Source organism: Charadrius vociferus, unplaced genomic scaffold (assembly GCF_000708025.1).
Source record: "Charadrius vociferus isolate BGI_N301 unplaced genomic scaffold, ASM70802v2 scaffold337, whole genome shotgun sequence".
In the NCBI taxonomy this organism is placed as follows: domain Eukaryota; kingdom Metazoa; phylum Chordata; class Aves; order Charadriiformes; family Charadriidae; genus Charadrius; species Charadrius vociferus.
Window position 1 is genome coordinate 500,913 of NW_009649049.1, and position 17,051 is coordinate 517,963.

The 17,051-nt window shown below is 37.5% G+C and overlaps 1 protein-coding gene across 1 annotated transcript in view; it reads right to left on the bottom strand.

Annotated features, from left to right (window-relative positions):
* Positions 1 to 15,693, bottom strand: part of ZNF106 (zinc finger protein 106) — a 32,254-nt gene extending 16,561 nt beyond the window's left edge. The window contains exons 1-8 of the mRNA XM_009887966.1: positions 15,612 to 15,693; positions 14,232 to 14,293; positions 8,802 to 8,999; positions 4,526 to 6,625; positions 3,084 to 3,708; positions 2,088 to 2,157; positions 304 to 458; positions 141 to 201 (exon numbers count right to left, since the gene is read on the bottom strand). Of these exons, the coding sequence (XP_009886268.1) occupies positions 141 to 201; positions 304 to 458; positions 2,088 to 2,157; positions 3,084 to 3,708; positions 4,526 to 6,625; positions 8,802 to 8,999; positions 14,232 to 14,293; positions 15,612 to 15,665 (3,325 nt within the window). The 5' untranslated portion in view covers positions 15,666 to 15,693. The remainder of the gene's footprint in view (positions 1 to 140; positions 202 to 303; positions 459 to 2,087; positions 2,158 to 3,083; positions 3,709 to 4,525; positions 6,626 to 8,801; positions 9,000 to 14,231; positions 14,294 to 15,611) is intronic.
* Positions 15,694 to 17,051: the final 1,358 nt, after the last annotated feature.

The following is a 17,051-nucleotide window of genomic DNA, read 5'->3' on the forward strand; positions in this document are numbered from 1 at the left end:
AAGACTTCAATATTGAAAGCCTACAATTTTATTGCACATTTTAAATTACCAAATTCGAGTTAAATGCTATTTTTACAAGATGCTGAGTTCAAAGAATATGAGCCAGCATTCTGCTGTTGTAGTTTTATGGTATCTCATACCTTGTAGCCCCTGCAAGATCTGGATTCTCTGACTTCTCAATGTACTCATTTCCATGGTTATCTGCAAAACAGTTGCGATTTAAATCAGTCCTACTTAAGGTAGCTTTTCAGGCTGCTAATTTCTGAATTTTAAGTTCAGATAGTCTTAAAATCCCACTGTTACCTGTTGCTTTAACACAAGGAACCGTTGAACTTCAACATACGCAGCCTGCAGGGCAGCCCTAGCCTGCAAGAGACTGCTGTCCACACTGTGCAGGGACTTGCTTAACTCTTCTTCCCTCAGCGAAATAGCCAGCAACTGGTCTACCTGAGATTGTTCTGATAAAGAAACAAAATGTAGAGTATAATTGTACTTGACAATACATTAAAATACATTACACATAATATATCAATAAATACTACCACCTCAGAATGTAAAAATCACATAAATTAAGTCAAGCATCAATAGTCATACGAGAAGCTGAAAAGGAATAGCTATGCACAGGAATAGTCACATCTGCTTGAAAGAAAAGTCAAGCTTTCCTCTTTACAGGATCTCAACCTTGACTCTAGTAACCTGTTTTACATCATAGCTTTGCCAGAACTAATTTAATTTAGTTGAACAAAGTCATTCTCTTCCACAAAGATCTTTTGTTGAAGTACACATGTACATGAAGTACAAATACACACTTTACATTAATGTAATCAAAAAGGCAAAAGGAAATTTAAGCTAAACAAGATTTAAATTATTCAGTTAATCCAGAGGCCAAGGAAAGGCAGCTTCAGAGAAAAAGAACCCAATGATAAAAAATCATTTACTATCCAGGATGATTTTGGGCCGTGAGACTCATGTTTGTTATCTCTTGAGAAAGAGTCTGAGCACTGCACTCAGTAATCCTCCTATACTCCTATACTAAAGCCTTGTGGCATTACAGAGGGATATTCTCCAAGCAAATTAAGTTTCAGATTGAGCACTGCTTAGTTTCATTCAGGTTATAGTTTACTTTAGTAGATTTACTACAATAACAATGCTGCAGAAGCAAAGTAATGGGAAAGAGAGATTTTACTAAGTTGAACTCCGTATTCCACTATTCTCCACTATTCTCCATAACAGAAACTAGTCATTGAAGACAGAAGCTGATAAAAAAGCCCACCTTTTCAAGTAGTGAAATATTAGTTCCCACAAGAAGATCCATATTAATTTCCCTGCATTCCAAACTACTCTTAATATAAATAAGTAATTTAAAAAGGAGAAATTGAACGTTTGAAAGCTATCTTCTGGACCCCAAAGCTCCCAGACAGTGATGTAATGATTTAGTTCACAAAGAAAACATTCTCCCTAAAACACAGATGGTTAATTGTGATGGGCGGTGATGCGAATGTGTTAGACATGTTTGAAAAGGACCTGTCTAATGCCAGAATAAAAGTTTTCTTTGGTCAGGAGCAGGAAGGAATGAGGCGTTCCACATTTACTTCCATTAAGGACAGGGAAGGAGGAGTCAAAAAATAAAAAGTATTGCTGGAGATGTCAAAAACAGAACACAGCCCAAGCTATGCAGACTACAAGTTTTCTGGTAAGACCACTCCGAAGTAGAAAGGGAAAGCTGCATGGCTGAATTAGAAGGGAGTGATGGGTGCTTCTCCCTTCAGAACTTCATCCGAAGAGGCAACAAACCTCTCCTCCCTGAGCAGGGGAAAGCAAAGGCCCCATCTGTGCAACTGGGAACATGAACTGCAGGCAGAAAGGAGGCACAAAGTCTTCTCTTAGAAATAACTTCTGACAAATTAAATGGGATTCTTCAGAGAAGAATGTGTTGCAGACCTGAGAGCAGTCCACCCCATGACCTTCAATAAGAGCCCAAGGAGCACCAAAGTAGCATTAAGGAACTACCATTTTAGCCAAGTCAAAATACGACTAGGTATTTATAACCTCTATACCAGATGCACATATGTATGATACACACTTACCTTTTTTACCTTTGATTTTTCTTCTTTTATTCTTTCTTTCCAGACTAGGGATTTCAGGAGAAGAGCCTTCCTGCAAGTAAAATCATTTATTAACAAAAGTTACAAAAGCAATTTTGCCTAAATCGAAAAGTCAAACATCCGCTGTCTTTTCAAGCATTACTTGTACCCCCAGAGAAGAATATTCAAATAACTTTGCACATTCTTGTATAACTTGTCCTTCCCTCTGCCCTTAAAAGAGGGAGTGCAACAAAGCTATTACCATGTTTTCATCTCAACTAGGAAGAAATATTAAATAAGTCAACAGCCTTCTACTTGCTTAGATGTTTAAGACCAAACTTGGGTCAGATTTTATGCTCTATGGCTTTAGTTGAAGGTCTAGAGGATTAAATCAACGAGGACTTAAAACTATCACTTTCTGCATATAACAAAACCATTTTGAGGACTTTGATCAGAAACATTTTTTTTTCTCCTTTGGGTAAGTCCAAAACAGGACAGTGAAACAAATTCACATTTAAGTATATAATTTTAAGTATATAATTTTATAAAAAGGGTTGCCTTTCCTTGCTTGACCATAAACCCAGGAACACTTAAGGAAAACAAATTTCTGCTACAGCCTACCTTACCTTTAGGTTTTGAAAAACCAAGATCATTGCTACAACACTAAGTACTTCCACGGAAATATTTTAATAGCTCTCATTTACCATGAGACAGTAAACTACCATGACAGTAGCCAAATCAAAATTAAAGAGCATCTGCCATTCCTACTAATTAAAAAAAGATTAAGCAGAAGTCCTGCACTAGGAAGGCAGAAATGGAAAAGATTCTTAAAGAAAACTAAGTCAAACAAGCAAATTAGTTTGAGGCTATCAATGTACAAGACAATCAAACAGAGAAAGTCCTCTTTGCAGAGATCATTGAAGGTTGAATGGCTACTGACGGGGAAAAAAAACAAAACATTTTTTAGTACACCAAAGCTGGACAAAATTGCACACTTACTCCCGTTGCTCTTCGTTTCTTTCCAATTCCTTGGCTGTCATTCTGCTCAGTACCAGATGTGCAGCTACTGTCTGTAGCTGCATCTATATTATTAGCTACTGCAAGAAGTGAAGCATTATTTGAAGCTGGACGATTTTCTTCTGAGATTTCTAGTACGTTTTGTTTTTCAAGAAGAGGTGTTCTCTTCTCTGAGCTCTCCTGGTCTTGTTTTGTGAGGCCTGTGACCTCAGAGGTGCCCTGTAGACTGGGTCTCCTTCCACTAGTCTCAGTTCTTTCAGACATAAATGGTGACAAAGGAAGAGAAGACGTCTTCTGTTTCAAGTCAACCTCAATGTCAGTACTTGCCTCACACCCAGATGTTATGTGATGCAAGTGGCTGGCTGCAATTATTTGCCTTTGCCCACTTTCTTTTGTTTTGGCTTGTTCACTGAAGAAGCTATAAGCAGAAGGATTTCTGTCTGCAATGACACTGCTTTCAGAAAAGCTACGTTTTCTGGCTGAGCCAGGCACTGCTAAGGAAATCCCTTCCCACTGGAATCCTTCCAGAGCAGACAGATCAGATTCTCCACCGAGTTCTAGACCCTCTTGCTCATTTTGAACAAGAGGCACCATTTCTATGCCAAACCTTTAACAAGATAAAAAGAAAAATAAATACACATGTAACAAGCCGGCTAAATCTAGAAAAAAAGCCTCCCCCTTCCCCAACTGCACATTACTGTTTTAAGAGATCTGGCAACTTGTTCCCCTGGTATTTTGTGCTTTCTGTCTCATCTGGCAATGGAATATCTTTTCTGTATCACAAAATGAGATTTAGTGGCTAAGAACTGATAGCATGATTTCCAAGTCAGAAACCATGTCATTATAATTATTCCAAACCAAGCTTGGAGTAAGAAAATACAACATCTTCTCAAGACATTTCAAAAACTTCAGGTTTAAAGAAAATTTCAAAAGTGAAGTATTTTCTTCCTCTAAACACAAAACTAAACTCTGTACCAGATTAAAAGACTAACAAATGAAGAGGGAGCATGTATGCTGCTTGCAGCAATGCAATCATTTCTTGTAGTCCTGAATAAATGAAGAAATAAGCAACTGTTACAGCTTTGTTCACATCCTGATTGCACTTTTACATTCTTCCACTTACTAGAACTTGAAAAGCAAATATATTGCTAGCATTCATATTCAGATATTGAGCAACGATTATGAATTGATTAGAATATTTTCTGAGCAGCAGACTACTATTACTTATCTATGGATAGACATCCACAGCAGCAAGCAATCATAAAACCTCAAAGTTCTTTATATACGCAAAGGATCGTGTTATAGCAAGCTTCGTTCTGAAGTCTCAGTTTCAGGATTCTGGAATTCACTTAGATATGGAGAAAAACACCCTCCGCCCTCAACACACACACACAGAGGTATGGTTAGATCTGAAAGCTACCAACCTTGGTAAACCTTTGCCAAGTTCCTGTTTCTTCTTGGTTACCTGCTGGATGACTTGATCCCAGTTTACATTTCGCCGGGAAGCACTAAGAATCTGCCTGAGGGTGGGTTTAAGCCCCGACTCCTTCTCAGTCTCACTTCTCCGATGGCCGCTCACATTCCGAATGCGCCGTGCATTATTGAGATTGGGCTCTGGAAGCTGTGTCCCAACTTTGCTCTTCAGACTAATATGTCTTGTCAGGTCTCTTTGCAGAGAGGCAGGGAGGCCAAGTTTGCTTAAATCAGGAAGAAGGAGGCCTAGTGACTGGCTTCCTCCTTTTTGCAGCTCATGATCTGAAGGATTTTCAAAACCTTCCATTTCAAAGTGGTCATGTGACTTGACATGCTCTTCATCCCCTTCTCCATCCTGTGAGGAGGTTTTCAAATCCACATGCAAATGGTCCTGGCTGCTCGATGGAGAAACTGCAGATTCCCTCTGAAATGCGTAATCTTTTAGATCAGCAGAAGCAGTACTTGAAGCAGCTGGCTTTTCAGCATCTTCCTTTTCAGAGGTGGCAGGTTTACCTTCTGGAGTGTCACAGCGTAAACAAGAACTAATAGAAGAACCCAACTTTTCAGCTTTTGCTTCTGACTTCTCACTTTCCGTTAAATCATCATCACTCACATCTTCTAATGAATCTAATCTAAACTCGTTCTTTGGCAATGCTTTCCCAGTTTCTTCCTTATTCTGGTCACTTCTGTCCTTGCAAGATCTCAAGGGAGCATTTTGCAAGGAATGGTTGGATTGAACATCTTTGGGGTTTTGCTCTGCTTCACTTAAGTTATTAACAGGCTCTCCAAGACTGCTACCAAGCACATCTTTGTTGTCTTGTAAGTTACCAGCACATGCACCATGCAGCTTTGATGAATAGGAGGAGAAACTGTTTGTTTCCAAGTTCAGTGCATTCAAATAATTCTGCTCTTTACCACTAGTTGAGGATAAAAGCAGCTTGACATTTTTTAAGAGACTGTTTGTGTCTTGCTTTGGGGAAGATAACTTCCTATCAGTGATATTCAGAAGAGGGGATTTCAGTGATGGCATCCTACTACTTCTGCCATCATCTTTGTCGGGCTTTTCACCTCTGGAACAATCTTTCATTACCTTGCAAGAATCAAGGTGATCTGAGGTTACATTAGAAGGGGAAGATGATTCCTGTTTTTTAAGTTTTGAAAGGCTAACATGGGGTTCACAAGTTTTTCCTTTCATTGATGAATCAGTAAGAGGCATAAATACAAAATCCACTTTATCTGGAGTTTTAGAAACTTTATCTTCAGACCGCGGCTGCTGCTCTACAGCTTTCTGGGATGGGTAGGGAGTCCAGCGATATATTTTATCTCTGGAAGGACTGCCACTTTTTCCACTGGCTCTTGAAGGTTTGCTTTCTGGTTGCTTTGATGTACAAAAATCCAATGCCCCCTCAGAAGGAAGTTTATCACTAGTAAAATCAAGTGAGTCACTCCTATTTTTTCGATCTCTGTATGGCAGAACATCAATGTCTTTCTCTTGCCGCTGCCATGCATATCTTTCCTTATTATATTTAATTGGCTCTAACGAATATGTATCTCCTGAGCTTCCAAAATTCCAGCCATTTGTACCATGAGGACCAGATTTCCAGTTTCCTCCGTAACTCTTGGAATTCCAGCTGGAAAAATGACCTGTTCCTTCTGAGTGCCAAGTAGAATTTCTCTCCCTGGCACTGTGATGCCAATTTGACGTTCCTCCTCCCCGCCCACTTGGATGCCAAACATTTCCAGAATTCCCATAGTTATGACGATTTGAAGAGCCTCCTGAAACATTTTGGTGCCATCCAGAGCGTCCCCTTGGGCCACCTGAATGTCTGTTTATATTAAGGTTCCTCTGAGAGTGTGAAAATTTGCCTTGTCTAGGACTAATATAATCATCCTTTTCCCACTTCCAGTCCCTTTGTGATGCATTATGATGATGCCACGATGACTGGTCATAAGCTTCTCTTTCTTTGTAAGTAGCTCTTTCTTCTCTCCTTCTCTGTGATCTCCTATCATCACATTCTAATTCTTGATTTACACAGCTTGGTTCAGCTTGCCTATAAAACAATTGAGAAAAACCTAGATTCTGATGCCAATCTGCTGAAATCAAACAGCACGCAAGCCTCATGCATTTTATTTGCATTGGGAAGAAAACATTTATTTTTTTAAATAAAAAGAAATAGAGATAACTTATTTAGCTGCTTCACTGTTCAGGCTTCTGTAGTGTTTGACTTTCAAAACTAATATTGTACCTTTACTTAAATATGATATTTCAAAATGGCTCTTACAAGAACAACTGATTTGGTGCAGGGACAGTTCAATAGACTAATTCTTAAAAATTTCTGTTTAACTCAGAAAAGAATATTCCTTTCTATTTACTAGTTTTTGGCCTAATAAGAAATAAATGAAAAGAAAGCTTCTTTCTGTTGTATAATCTTTGTAATTTGAGTGATCTTAATAGATGAAAAATTCATTAATAGACAGATAATTATTTTTTCTGAAGACTATTCTTTTGGTGTTAGATGGTTATTCTACTTATCGGAGAAAACAACTGAGATCATGTCTCAGTTTATAAAGCTTAAGTTAAAACACAGATGTAAAAGATCCACAGAAGTTGTACCTCGAATACAAAAATATTTTATCTTATTTTAACCAACAGATTCCAACAATCCACAGCATGCAATGCTGAGTCTGTATGAGCCTCTCAGAAGCACTATCTACTGCCCTTTGGATAGTACTTGCGCTTGGCAACTAATCACGAACACGTGGTAAATTACCGCATGTACATTTAAAGATAAATGCTACCTTAACACCGACAGCTATTCCCACGGTCAGCAGTCTAAATGTTTTAAGTATTTATTCTACCAAATGAGTTTTAATAAAAGTTTTCCCAAAAACTGATTACAGAAATGCTTCTTTCTGACATTACAGGAATACATTCAGTTTAGATCCCCGGGCAAGCAAGACAGGAAACTTTCACACTACTGCTCAAAAAAAATTGATTTGAGTAAATTGAAAATTCATATTGTACCACCCTTTAAGTTTTCAACACATTCCAGTTTTGCTAAAGAATGCACAAATAATTACTCTCTAATGGGAAATGGCCTCCTGCGTAAGACAAAGTGAGCTTAAGACAAGAATTCAAAGAAACAACGTCCAAGTGATACTGTAAGTTCTATGAGCTGACTCAACTAGATTATGATCTAACGGAAACAATTTTCTGTATTAGTAACTCAATCCATGTACTTTTTTTTTTTTTCCTTCACTTCCAAACCAGCATCCAGCTGAAAGAGATTTTCTAAGATTTCAGATGCCTCAGAATACCACTGTACTCACAGCATCACTCCTTTACCTCAAAAGCAGAAAAAGTGGCATTGTTGCTACGTTGACCAATGTGAAAACACAACAATCGTGCAGTACAGGGGCACCCTAGTATGACAGAATGGTGTCAAAATCAGATAATCTCCACAGATTTGTGCAGTTGGAGATGCTAACTGAAATTTCTAGCCACAGCAAGCAAGAGCTTCTTTCAAAAATCATATGCATATTTAATAACATTGCCATGCCATAAATATATTCAAACAATATATTCCCAACTGGAACATTATATTAGCAATACATACTTGCAGAGTCACATGGAAGATAAAAGGCAGTACTTATTACTCTCTGCAGCCTTCCATTTCACTAGAATTATGTTTAGCTAGCGGTAAGCAGTAAGATAAAAGAGGTAAGAAATTTCATTCAAGGATTATGGGATATCAGTGTGACATTGACAGAACAATCCAATTCATCTTAAAAACAGACGGATTAAAGTTTTATAACAAAGCATGTTCAGCAATAGTTTCTAAAAGGCCAGGTTCCTACAGACACCCCCTGCCCCAAACAGTATTAGCACTACTGTCACATTTATTAAGCCTTTCAGTTAAATGGGTATCAAATACTAAAATAAACTAGTGCTCTCAAAACACAAGATTCCACACTGGGGAATGTTTTTATCCATAATGGAGAATAGTTATACTTTCTTACTTGTAGTAGATCAACACAACAAGAACGTTCAGCAGAATCCCATTTACATGTTGAAACTACAATATCTACATAGATGTCTTAGATTGTTCTCATAATAAGCACACTGACTACAGGCAGTTTACATTTCATGAGTACCTACGCCTTAGAAGCGTATCCCAACTGTGTTAAAAGCAATTCTATGAACTATGAGGAGAAAGGAAAACTCACCGATTCTGTTCCTTCCTTTGCTTGATTAGTTGAATGAGTTCTTTGTCAAGGTATTCTTCTTCTGCCTCTTCTTTCTCTTCCTCTTTTCTGTCGTGGGCATCAACATTGTCTTTGTGCAGCTGGCTGGAGATGTGCTTGGCATATGCTGACAAACCCACCAGTGTCACCCTGCACACCTGGCATTCATGGTTGCTGTCCCTAGGAAGAGAGGCAGAGGGTGGACTTTCAACTCTGCCAACAGGCATGGCAGGTATCTCTGGTCTTAACTTTGTTTCCTCTGAATGTGCTCGCGTTCAAGGCAACTAGGTTTTGCTCAGTATGTTTAAGTTACTTGAATTCTCTGGCTTTTTCTTTCAAGGTCTAGTTTTTTGATGGTCAGTTTTTAAAAGATTTTTTTCCAACAATCAAGAGGTAAAAGACTTGGTAATAAAGCTGCATTAACTGGGGGAGGAATTCTTCTTGAATTGTTGTACTCAAAATCTTTTCAGAGGAAACATAGTGAGCGAGGAGGCAGAGTGGAAGGCTTACAGAGCTAGCAGGAGCTGCTCTGAAGCCCATCCATGGTGCCAGCTGCACTGGGGAAGCCTGGTGACAGCTTCTACATTTAATCCTTGCCTTGAGCCTTCCCCCAGTGAAATTTAGAAAAGGGAGGAGGCAGTACATGGATACAGCCAATCCTGACACAACAGAACCTAAACTGGGACAGCTGAGACTGCGGCCTGGAATCCGAAGACTCCACAGCACAGCGAGTGATGGGAGGGTGTCTTCAGTTCACTGCACTTTATTTGGTTCAAGTGTGCATGAGGTCTGCTTTCTACTTTAGAGGCCTTATCTTAAAAAATACAGAAATTATTTCAGCTGGAGGAAGTGGACAGCTGTGTCAGACAAATGGCTTTACTCATGTTTCAGCAAATACTGGATTAAGGTTACGACATTTTTTTACCTTTTTTTTTTTTAAAGAAATTCAGATTTCTAAAAATACCTTATTTGTTCTCCTCACAAATCCTTTCAATACTCCACTGTTAATGAAATGTTGTTAATAACAAACAAGGAAAATATGTTCACCAGTTAAAAAAAGTGAGGAAAAACTTAATGGGAGCATAGTCCACTGCAAATAACTCAGCGGGACCAAGTTAGGACTCACTGCCTGCCTCCATAAGGCTTTCTTCAATTTTGCCATTTAATTCATAAAAGCAGATCTGCATACCCCCGTGGCGCACTTGAGACCAAAGTCTTGTAACAGCAGCATTATAATACCAACACACAGTTCATGACTGGGGTCAAAAAAATGGGATCCATAAAGGAAAAAGGCAAACATGAATCCCTGTTCTTTAGAAAAAGTTAAAAATTAAACAAGAAAAAGATCAAAAGATGCACCTTCACTCAAGACATTATGCCAACATCCTTACTGGAGTGCTCAGTGGAAATCTGTGGGTTTCCTACTACCATAGTTGACATATTTAACCAATACAGTCATTCAGGCACAGGTAGAGAAGGTTTTATTTTAAACAGAGTAATTCATAAAAATTACACTTTTTACTTTTTTTTTTCAGCCTAATTTCAGATGAAACATTTGGATTAATTTCATTTACAAAATCAGTAGCTTACAAATTTAGCCTGTGTTTTCCAGAGAGGGCTGTACTTCATTTTGCACACTTCACACTCACTAATAAATATTCAAAGCTCAGATACTATATATTGGCTATCTCATTAACCCAACAAAGATAACCAAATACAATGAGCAATTTTTCCTAACGCTGTCAGAAGAATCCTCTCCACATTCATAAATGGCACAGCTATGCATTGCCAATAGAACTTATTTTTAACTTATGTCATCATGCAAGGCAAACTGCAAATAGGAAGCCAGCTTCTTGCTGAAAAAGGTGCTCTTTTTACATAATGTTCCACTTGAGTCATAGGGACACTTAACAAGAAACGTACCTCAGTGGTACTAATTAAGTTTTAAGAGAACAATCCAAATCCTTCATAAGACTCATGTTTCAGTTCTTTCATGAAACTTTCATCATCCTCATTTGTAGACTTTATAATAAATAAATGCAAAGTTTTACTTACTTTGGACAAAGCCAGTGAGTTAACAGCTGGCCTAAGAACAAAGAACTTGTTTCTATCACTTCTAACTTGTGAGTTACTAGTTACTAAGCTAAGGTTCTTGTACCAACAGATAGTCTGGAAAGAAAAGACTTGAGTGGGTAGTAACTACAATTCTCTGTCCTGCTCCTATAAGAACCTAAAGAAATAAACAATACCATTTTTTCCTATACAAACAACTGCTTTAAATGAAGATTAATTAGCTGGGAGTTCACATAGTTACACTTCAGGGAATTTTGACTCCTTCCACTTCTTTCTTTCCCCTACCCTCATTAGTATCACCCAGAACTGGGCACGCTTCAGGACACACACTGATCATGTCTACACATTTCCCCACCATACAGGAACACCATACAACCTTAGTTGTTCAACAAGAAGGCCAAAAGCAGTTCAAAATAAACAGGACAAAAGTATTCTCCGTATTAAAATACCCAAGAGTTTTATTTACTGGATGTGTGCTTCAGATAGCAGACTCAATGTCCCTTGTACAAGAGCAATACTTCACTTCCAATTTAAAACACAAAACAAAAACAATCACTAAAGCTTTGTACTTGACTCGTTATATCACATGGAGTAAGACTTCAAGAAGAGAAGAGCCTTAAAACGTTTCAGAAAATTATTCTAGCCCTTGAGATTAATAACTTAACTTTAAAAGGAGAAAAGTATGAAGTAATGTGTGCATTTCCTTTACCTCTATCCTATGGAAAGTCTAAAAAGTAACTTCTAGTTGGATGTCAAATTTGAAGGCAGTAAGACTCTGACACTACATGCTTTAGTGGTATTATCCTCTGTTACAGAATTCAACCATACTCACAAGGCTGTTGCTTGTGCTTCATATTTTTAACTTGGAGCACCTTTTGCTTTACAAGGCTGTAAGACTCCTAAAAGACTTCTACTAAACTTAAATGGGAGGAAGAAGCAGCACAGGGGAAGAGAACAAGGCTGCTGATGCACAGTGAAAAATGAAGTTCATTATTCATTTTGAGGACAAACATCTTCCATGCATTCTTTTGAAAGAATTAAGAAAGTTACCTTAATAACAGAACATGTAATGCTGATGAAACAAATTTAATTTCATTTCAGTCTTAAGGAAATGGAAAACCAAGAATTGTCAGATATATAACTTCTAGAAATTACTGTTACCTTCAAGAGTGATGAACTAAAAAAAATATTAACTTAGAAGGCCAGACATAAGATGCCAAAATATGTTAAATTTTAAGCTGTAATTCTCACCACTTTCTATGGCAAGAACCTCAGAACCGTTGTCAGAAGAAAAAAGTCCAGAACAGGAACGCTCTACAAGTTAGCTGACCAGAATCCCTAAATCAGCACCTAGTGCTGAGGACATTCTGGTTTCTGAGCAATCCCTTCCCAGCTGTTCAGTAACAGAACAAATCCTTTTCACGACCAACAGGACAGATATTGAATAGCACGATGCGCTTGATTCCGGGCGCATTTTCAGAATGTTCCTAGCTCCCAAGACCCAGTTGTGTGGGGCACTGCAGAGAAGAAAACAAAATGGTGTGCGGGTTTTTTGTTTTCTTTTCTTTTCAAGTAAGTAGCTGAATTCAGAACAACAATAACAACAAAAAAATCCCAAGAAGCATAGGGCTGAGCAAGGGAAGGTGATGGTAAAGGAAAAAAAGAAGAGGGTGGGGAATGTGAGGAATTCAACATTTTTATGTCCTCCATCATTACCACAAAGCAATTTTTATTTGAAAAAAATGAAATAGCTTCCAAGAAGCTGCTTTCATACATTTTCTCAATGTAACACAACAACTTTGTTAATCTGGATAATTTGAAGATTTTCTGAATCCCACTAAAACAAATTTAATTTCAAGAGGGAAAGATTATTGAATTTTCTTTCCAATATATTTTAACACTTCAACAGTCCACACAGCTGCTGCCTAAAGATAGGCTGATGACAGAGATTCTGAAAGCAGAAGTTCTTATCCCAGATTACTAACCTGTTGTGAAGCCCCAGACAAATTAATCAAATATTAAATGGAAGTAGAAATCAGACAACAGAGGTTATTTACTGACAGTTAATATGCACTTTGAGGTAAGCAGTATATTTTTACTTATTGTCCTGCAATAAGGGTTATTTTCTATTTTAGAGGGACAATTTGAAATGTTAGCAGAGGTAAGTGAGCATACACATATGCTACAGATTTTCTGGAAGTCTTAACCTAAAAGCTTATTTAGGTTGCTGATTTAGATGAACTACAGCAATACTTCGCAATTGTACACAACAGTAGTATAAAATACTATACAGCTGGCTCAAACAAATGTCTTCAGCTGTGGCACATGTAATAGAAGCTTCTACTCCAAATGCAGACACTTTTCTGCAGCTATATGTATGCTTTGCATATAAAAAGTTACTGAAGAGAAATAAATTGCAAAGTTCCTCTAGGTTTGAAACACTATAAATTAAATCAGTTTAAGAGTTTTACTAGAATTCAACCTGGCACAACTTAACTACATTGGCAATAGTATCCCACATTGATTGAGTTGAAAGAGGATCACTTCTTAGTCCTTTAAAAGATGTTTAAAAGAGATTTCCTATTTCCATAAAAAGTTTGTGCGGCAAGATGATTAAAAATTAGTCTGTAGGTCAAATACTTAAGTGCAGACTACCTGATCTCTCTGGCTACCTCAAAACCCATACACCTAAAAGCACTTCTAAGTGCACTCTGGTTACACCCTGATTCCATATTATGAGAATGATATTTGGAAAGCAGGAGGAGGGAGTTAAGGGGTATTCAAAGGTTGCAAATAAAACCAAGGAAACCAGAAGGAAAACACCATCCACCACAGTTAGGTCCCTTAACCAAACAACTGGACTAAGGTGGCCAGAGGACAAGGCAGTCACTCAAGCAGATGCAGACTTTACATCCAAGGTATCAGTATTCTCACAGTGGTTTAAAAGATCAACAAATGTTTCTACATCATTGAGAACTTTTTAAAAAAAAAACATTTCAAATAGGAAAATATCAGTGTTCATAATTCTGCCAAAGGCAGAATTCTAGTACTTCCAAAAAACCAAGTCTAAAACTGCCAAGACCTCAAAAACATGTTTTTTGATTTTATTTTGCTGCAGTCCAAGAAATACAGGAGAGCTTTCTTCCACATCACTGTTTGCCTCCTGAGTCGGACATTAAGAGAACATGTTCATTGCGAGCTTTATCACGAGGCATGCAACTAAGTGATGCATAAAACTAAATTGCGCAATTCAGTTTGTATGGGAAATAGGACATGAGTTCTTCCAGAGAGTGAAATACAAACTGCACAGAGAGGAAGGACGCAAGATTGTTCTCATACCTTCCTTTCAGGTTTTCAAGTTCTCTGTGGTGAAGCATGCTTCTCATGTGTTCTTCCATCTCCTTCAACATGGGGAAAAAAGTAGAATTGGTCAAAACAAAACAAAAATAGTGTAACATATTCGAAAAGCTAACTTCTGAGAACTCTCCTGCCTTGCAGGAAGGTGTACTCTACTCCTGTAGGGCTGTAGCAGTTGCAATTCCTGTTCCTATGACCATGAAAGCACAAGTAGTCACACACTCAGGAAGCCATATAACATTACCTTTCCTGAGAAAGGACACACACAAGTCAGTAGAATTCAACAGTAGGGGAGCAGAACTCCAGGAGACAGACAAACAGGAGTGCATGTAGCAAAGCTTTAGACTGATTTCTGACAAATTACTGTTGATCATAATTTTTATTAAAAGTCTCATTGATACCACTTTCCAGAATCACTGTACTTAAAACACTGTTTTCCTGTTTAATCTGAGCAGTCCCTCTGTATTTGTATTATGACACAGCTGTAATTTCATCACCGCATACTATTTTACTCTGCTACAGATGCACTTCAGCAACTGAGATGTACATAACATGTCAGTTTGTTGTTTACAGCAACCTTGATCCATGAACAGCAGAGGTACTGTAATCAATTGCTAATGAAAGACAGCTGCTGGAATAGAAAGAATGTTCATAATTCAGCAAAAGGAAGCAGTTCAGAAGATTTAACTGTCTTTTGGTGTTTGAGCCAAAGCATTTGAAAATCTTCAAAGAACAGATACTAATCACTATCCTCCTCAGTCCTCGCAATCCCATCTGCGAAGGGAAAGCAACATCAACCTTGAAGAGTTGTGTGAATTAACACATTGGTATTCGCAAGATATCCATGTGCCATGTGGCTAAGCAATATACAAAGGTCCATTAAGAAACACCCAGTTTCGGTGCAGGCTTTGCATGTTATGTAGCATACAGAAGATACACACCAAATTTACGCATTCATGAAAACACGTGCTGTGCTGTGTAACTCCACATTCTCCTTCCATACGGAAACACAGATGCCCCAAAAGGAATAAAAAAAATGTGTATTACAGTACTCTTAACATAGCACAATTTATAGCCAAATGAGTCTGAGCACTTGTCACTTTATTATCTTTATACAACATTAAAAACTCAGACTTCAATATTCTTAACATTCCGAAATCAAGCATACTGCACAGCTCATTTCAAGAAAGATACTCTAAAACAAATGCAAATACATTATTTGATTTGTGATAGACCTACATCAGTAATATTTCTGTTAGAGGGAAAAAATCCTCATACTTTGCACAATTTTAAAATGGAAGCATTTCTTACACACATTTCATATTAGTATCTACCGATAGATGTAAAGCATTAATTATTTACCTTTTTTGAGTTGTACACAATGTGACATAATATACATTTTCGTTCTCGAACCATGCTTATTACTCTGGAAAGATCTTATCCCATACCTGCAAATAAAAATATTTTATAAAGAACCAACATTCAGGATTACTTTTTTTTTTTTTCATTAATCTGTTTTAGTAAGGAAAGTGAAAGTAAGTTATTATTCATGAAAACACATGTGCTGAGTTTCTTTAAGAGAATACATACCTCTTGTGCATAATCAGTATTCTTCAAGAAAAGATATGGTAGTTTTGAATAGTCATCTAAACCAGCTATAATAAAAAGTAGCCTTCCCTTTCTTTCATTTTTTTACCTTGTCCTCCGAGACATGGCACTCATTCTACAAGCAGAGTCTTGTAGGAATTCCCTCAGCTACTCAAATCAGATTAACAAAATACTTTTCAACTAGGATGATGAGAGGGAGAGAAGAAATTGGGGAAACCAAGCAGGGCAAACTCAGATCTTTATGTTGGTATACAGGTCAGCTCAATTAAGAGATTTATAAGGCTCTCGTAAAATGAAACTAAGGCCACTCATCACAAAGACTGTCAGTCTTCAAGGTTTATTGGTCCATTTAGTCACCATAAAATAAAGCCTAAGGTGATTTAAACTCAGCATTTTTCCCATTAACCTCCGTAAGAACTGCACATATGCATGTACTGAAATACGCAATTTAGACAGCATTTTAAGATACATTCTCTAACACCATGCTGTACATGGGCACCTTATGTATGTGAATCATTAATAAAAGCTATTAATTTTCATTAATTATTCCCAACAGTACAAGATTATTCAAAACTTTGCACTGGAAGATTAGACATTTTAACACTGATCTACTTAAGATTGGCATATAAGCCAATGAAAGCAGCAGCAGGTCAAATTAAATGCTGTGTTTTCTCATAGTTAGATTCATTAGGAGAACAATTAAATTAGAGAGGTACATAACAGTCTAGGCTACAATACAAAGACAGACATGTCTGCATAAGTATAATCTTTGCCCTTTTCTTTCTCTTAAAAGACACTAAAATGCAGAATGATCAAGCATTATAGTAACATTTTACTGACTCAGCAGAGGCTGTTCCTTACCCTAAAGAGGAAAGAAATGTATCTTTTTACTACTAGGCATTTTTATATCTCCACACAAAAAGACAAATCCTTCCAAGCTTCGCTATCTTAGATTAGTCAGCTTCAGAGATAACTTAGCTAATACCATCAAACTTAACCTACACGAGCCTTCTTCAACAGAGCATCTCCACAGCTTACTCTACAAAGTTAATTTTAATTATTTACCATCAACCTTCTGTATCAGAGGCATCGAACCCTCCAAATCTGGTACTGATCAGTACTAGAAGCTGTGAGCAAAGGGCAAGAACTGGATTTTTACCAAGTCCAGATTACCTAGAGTTAAAGCAGCTCTGA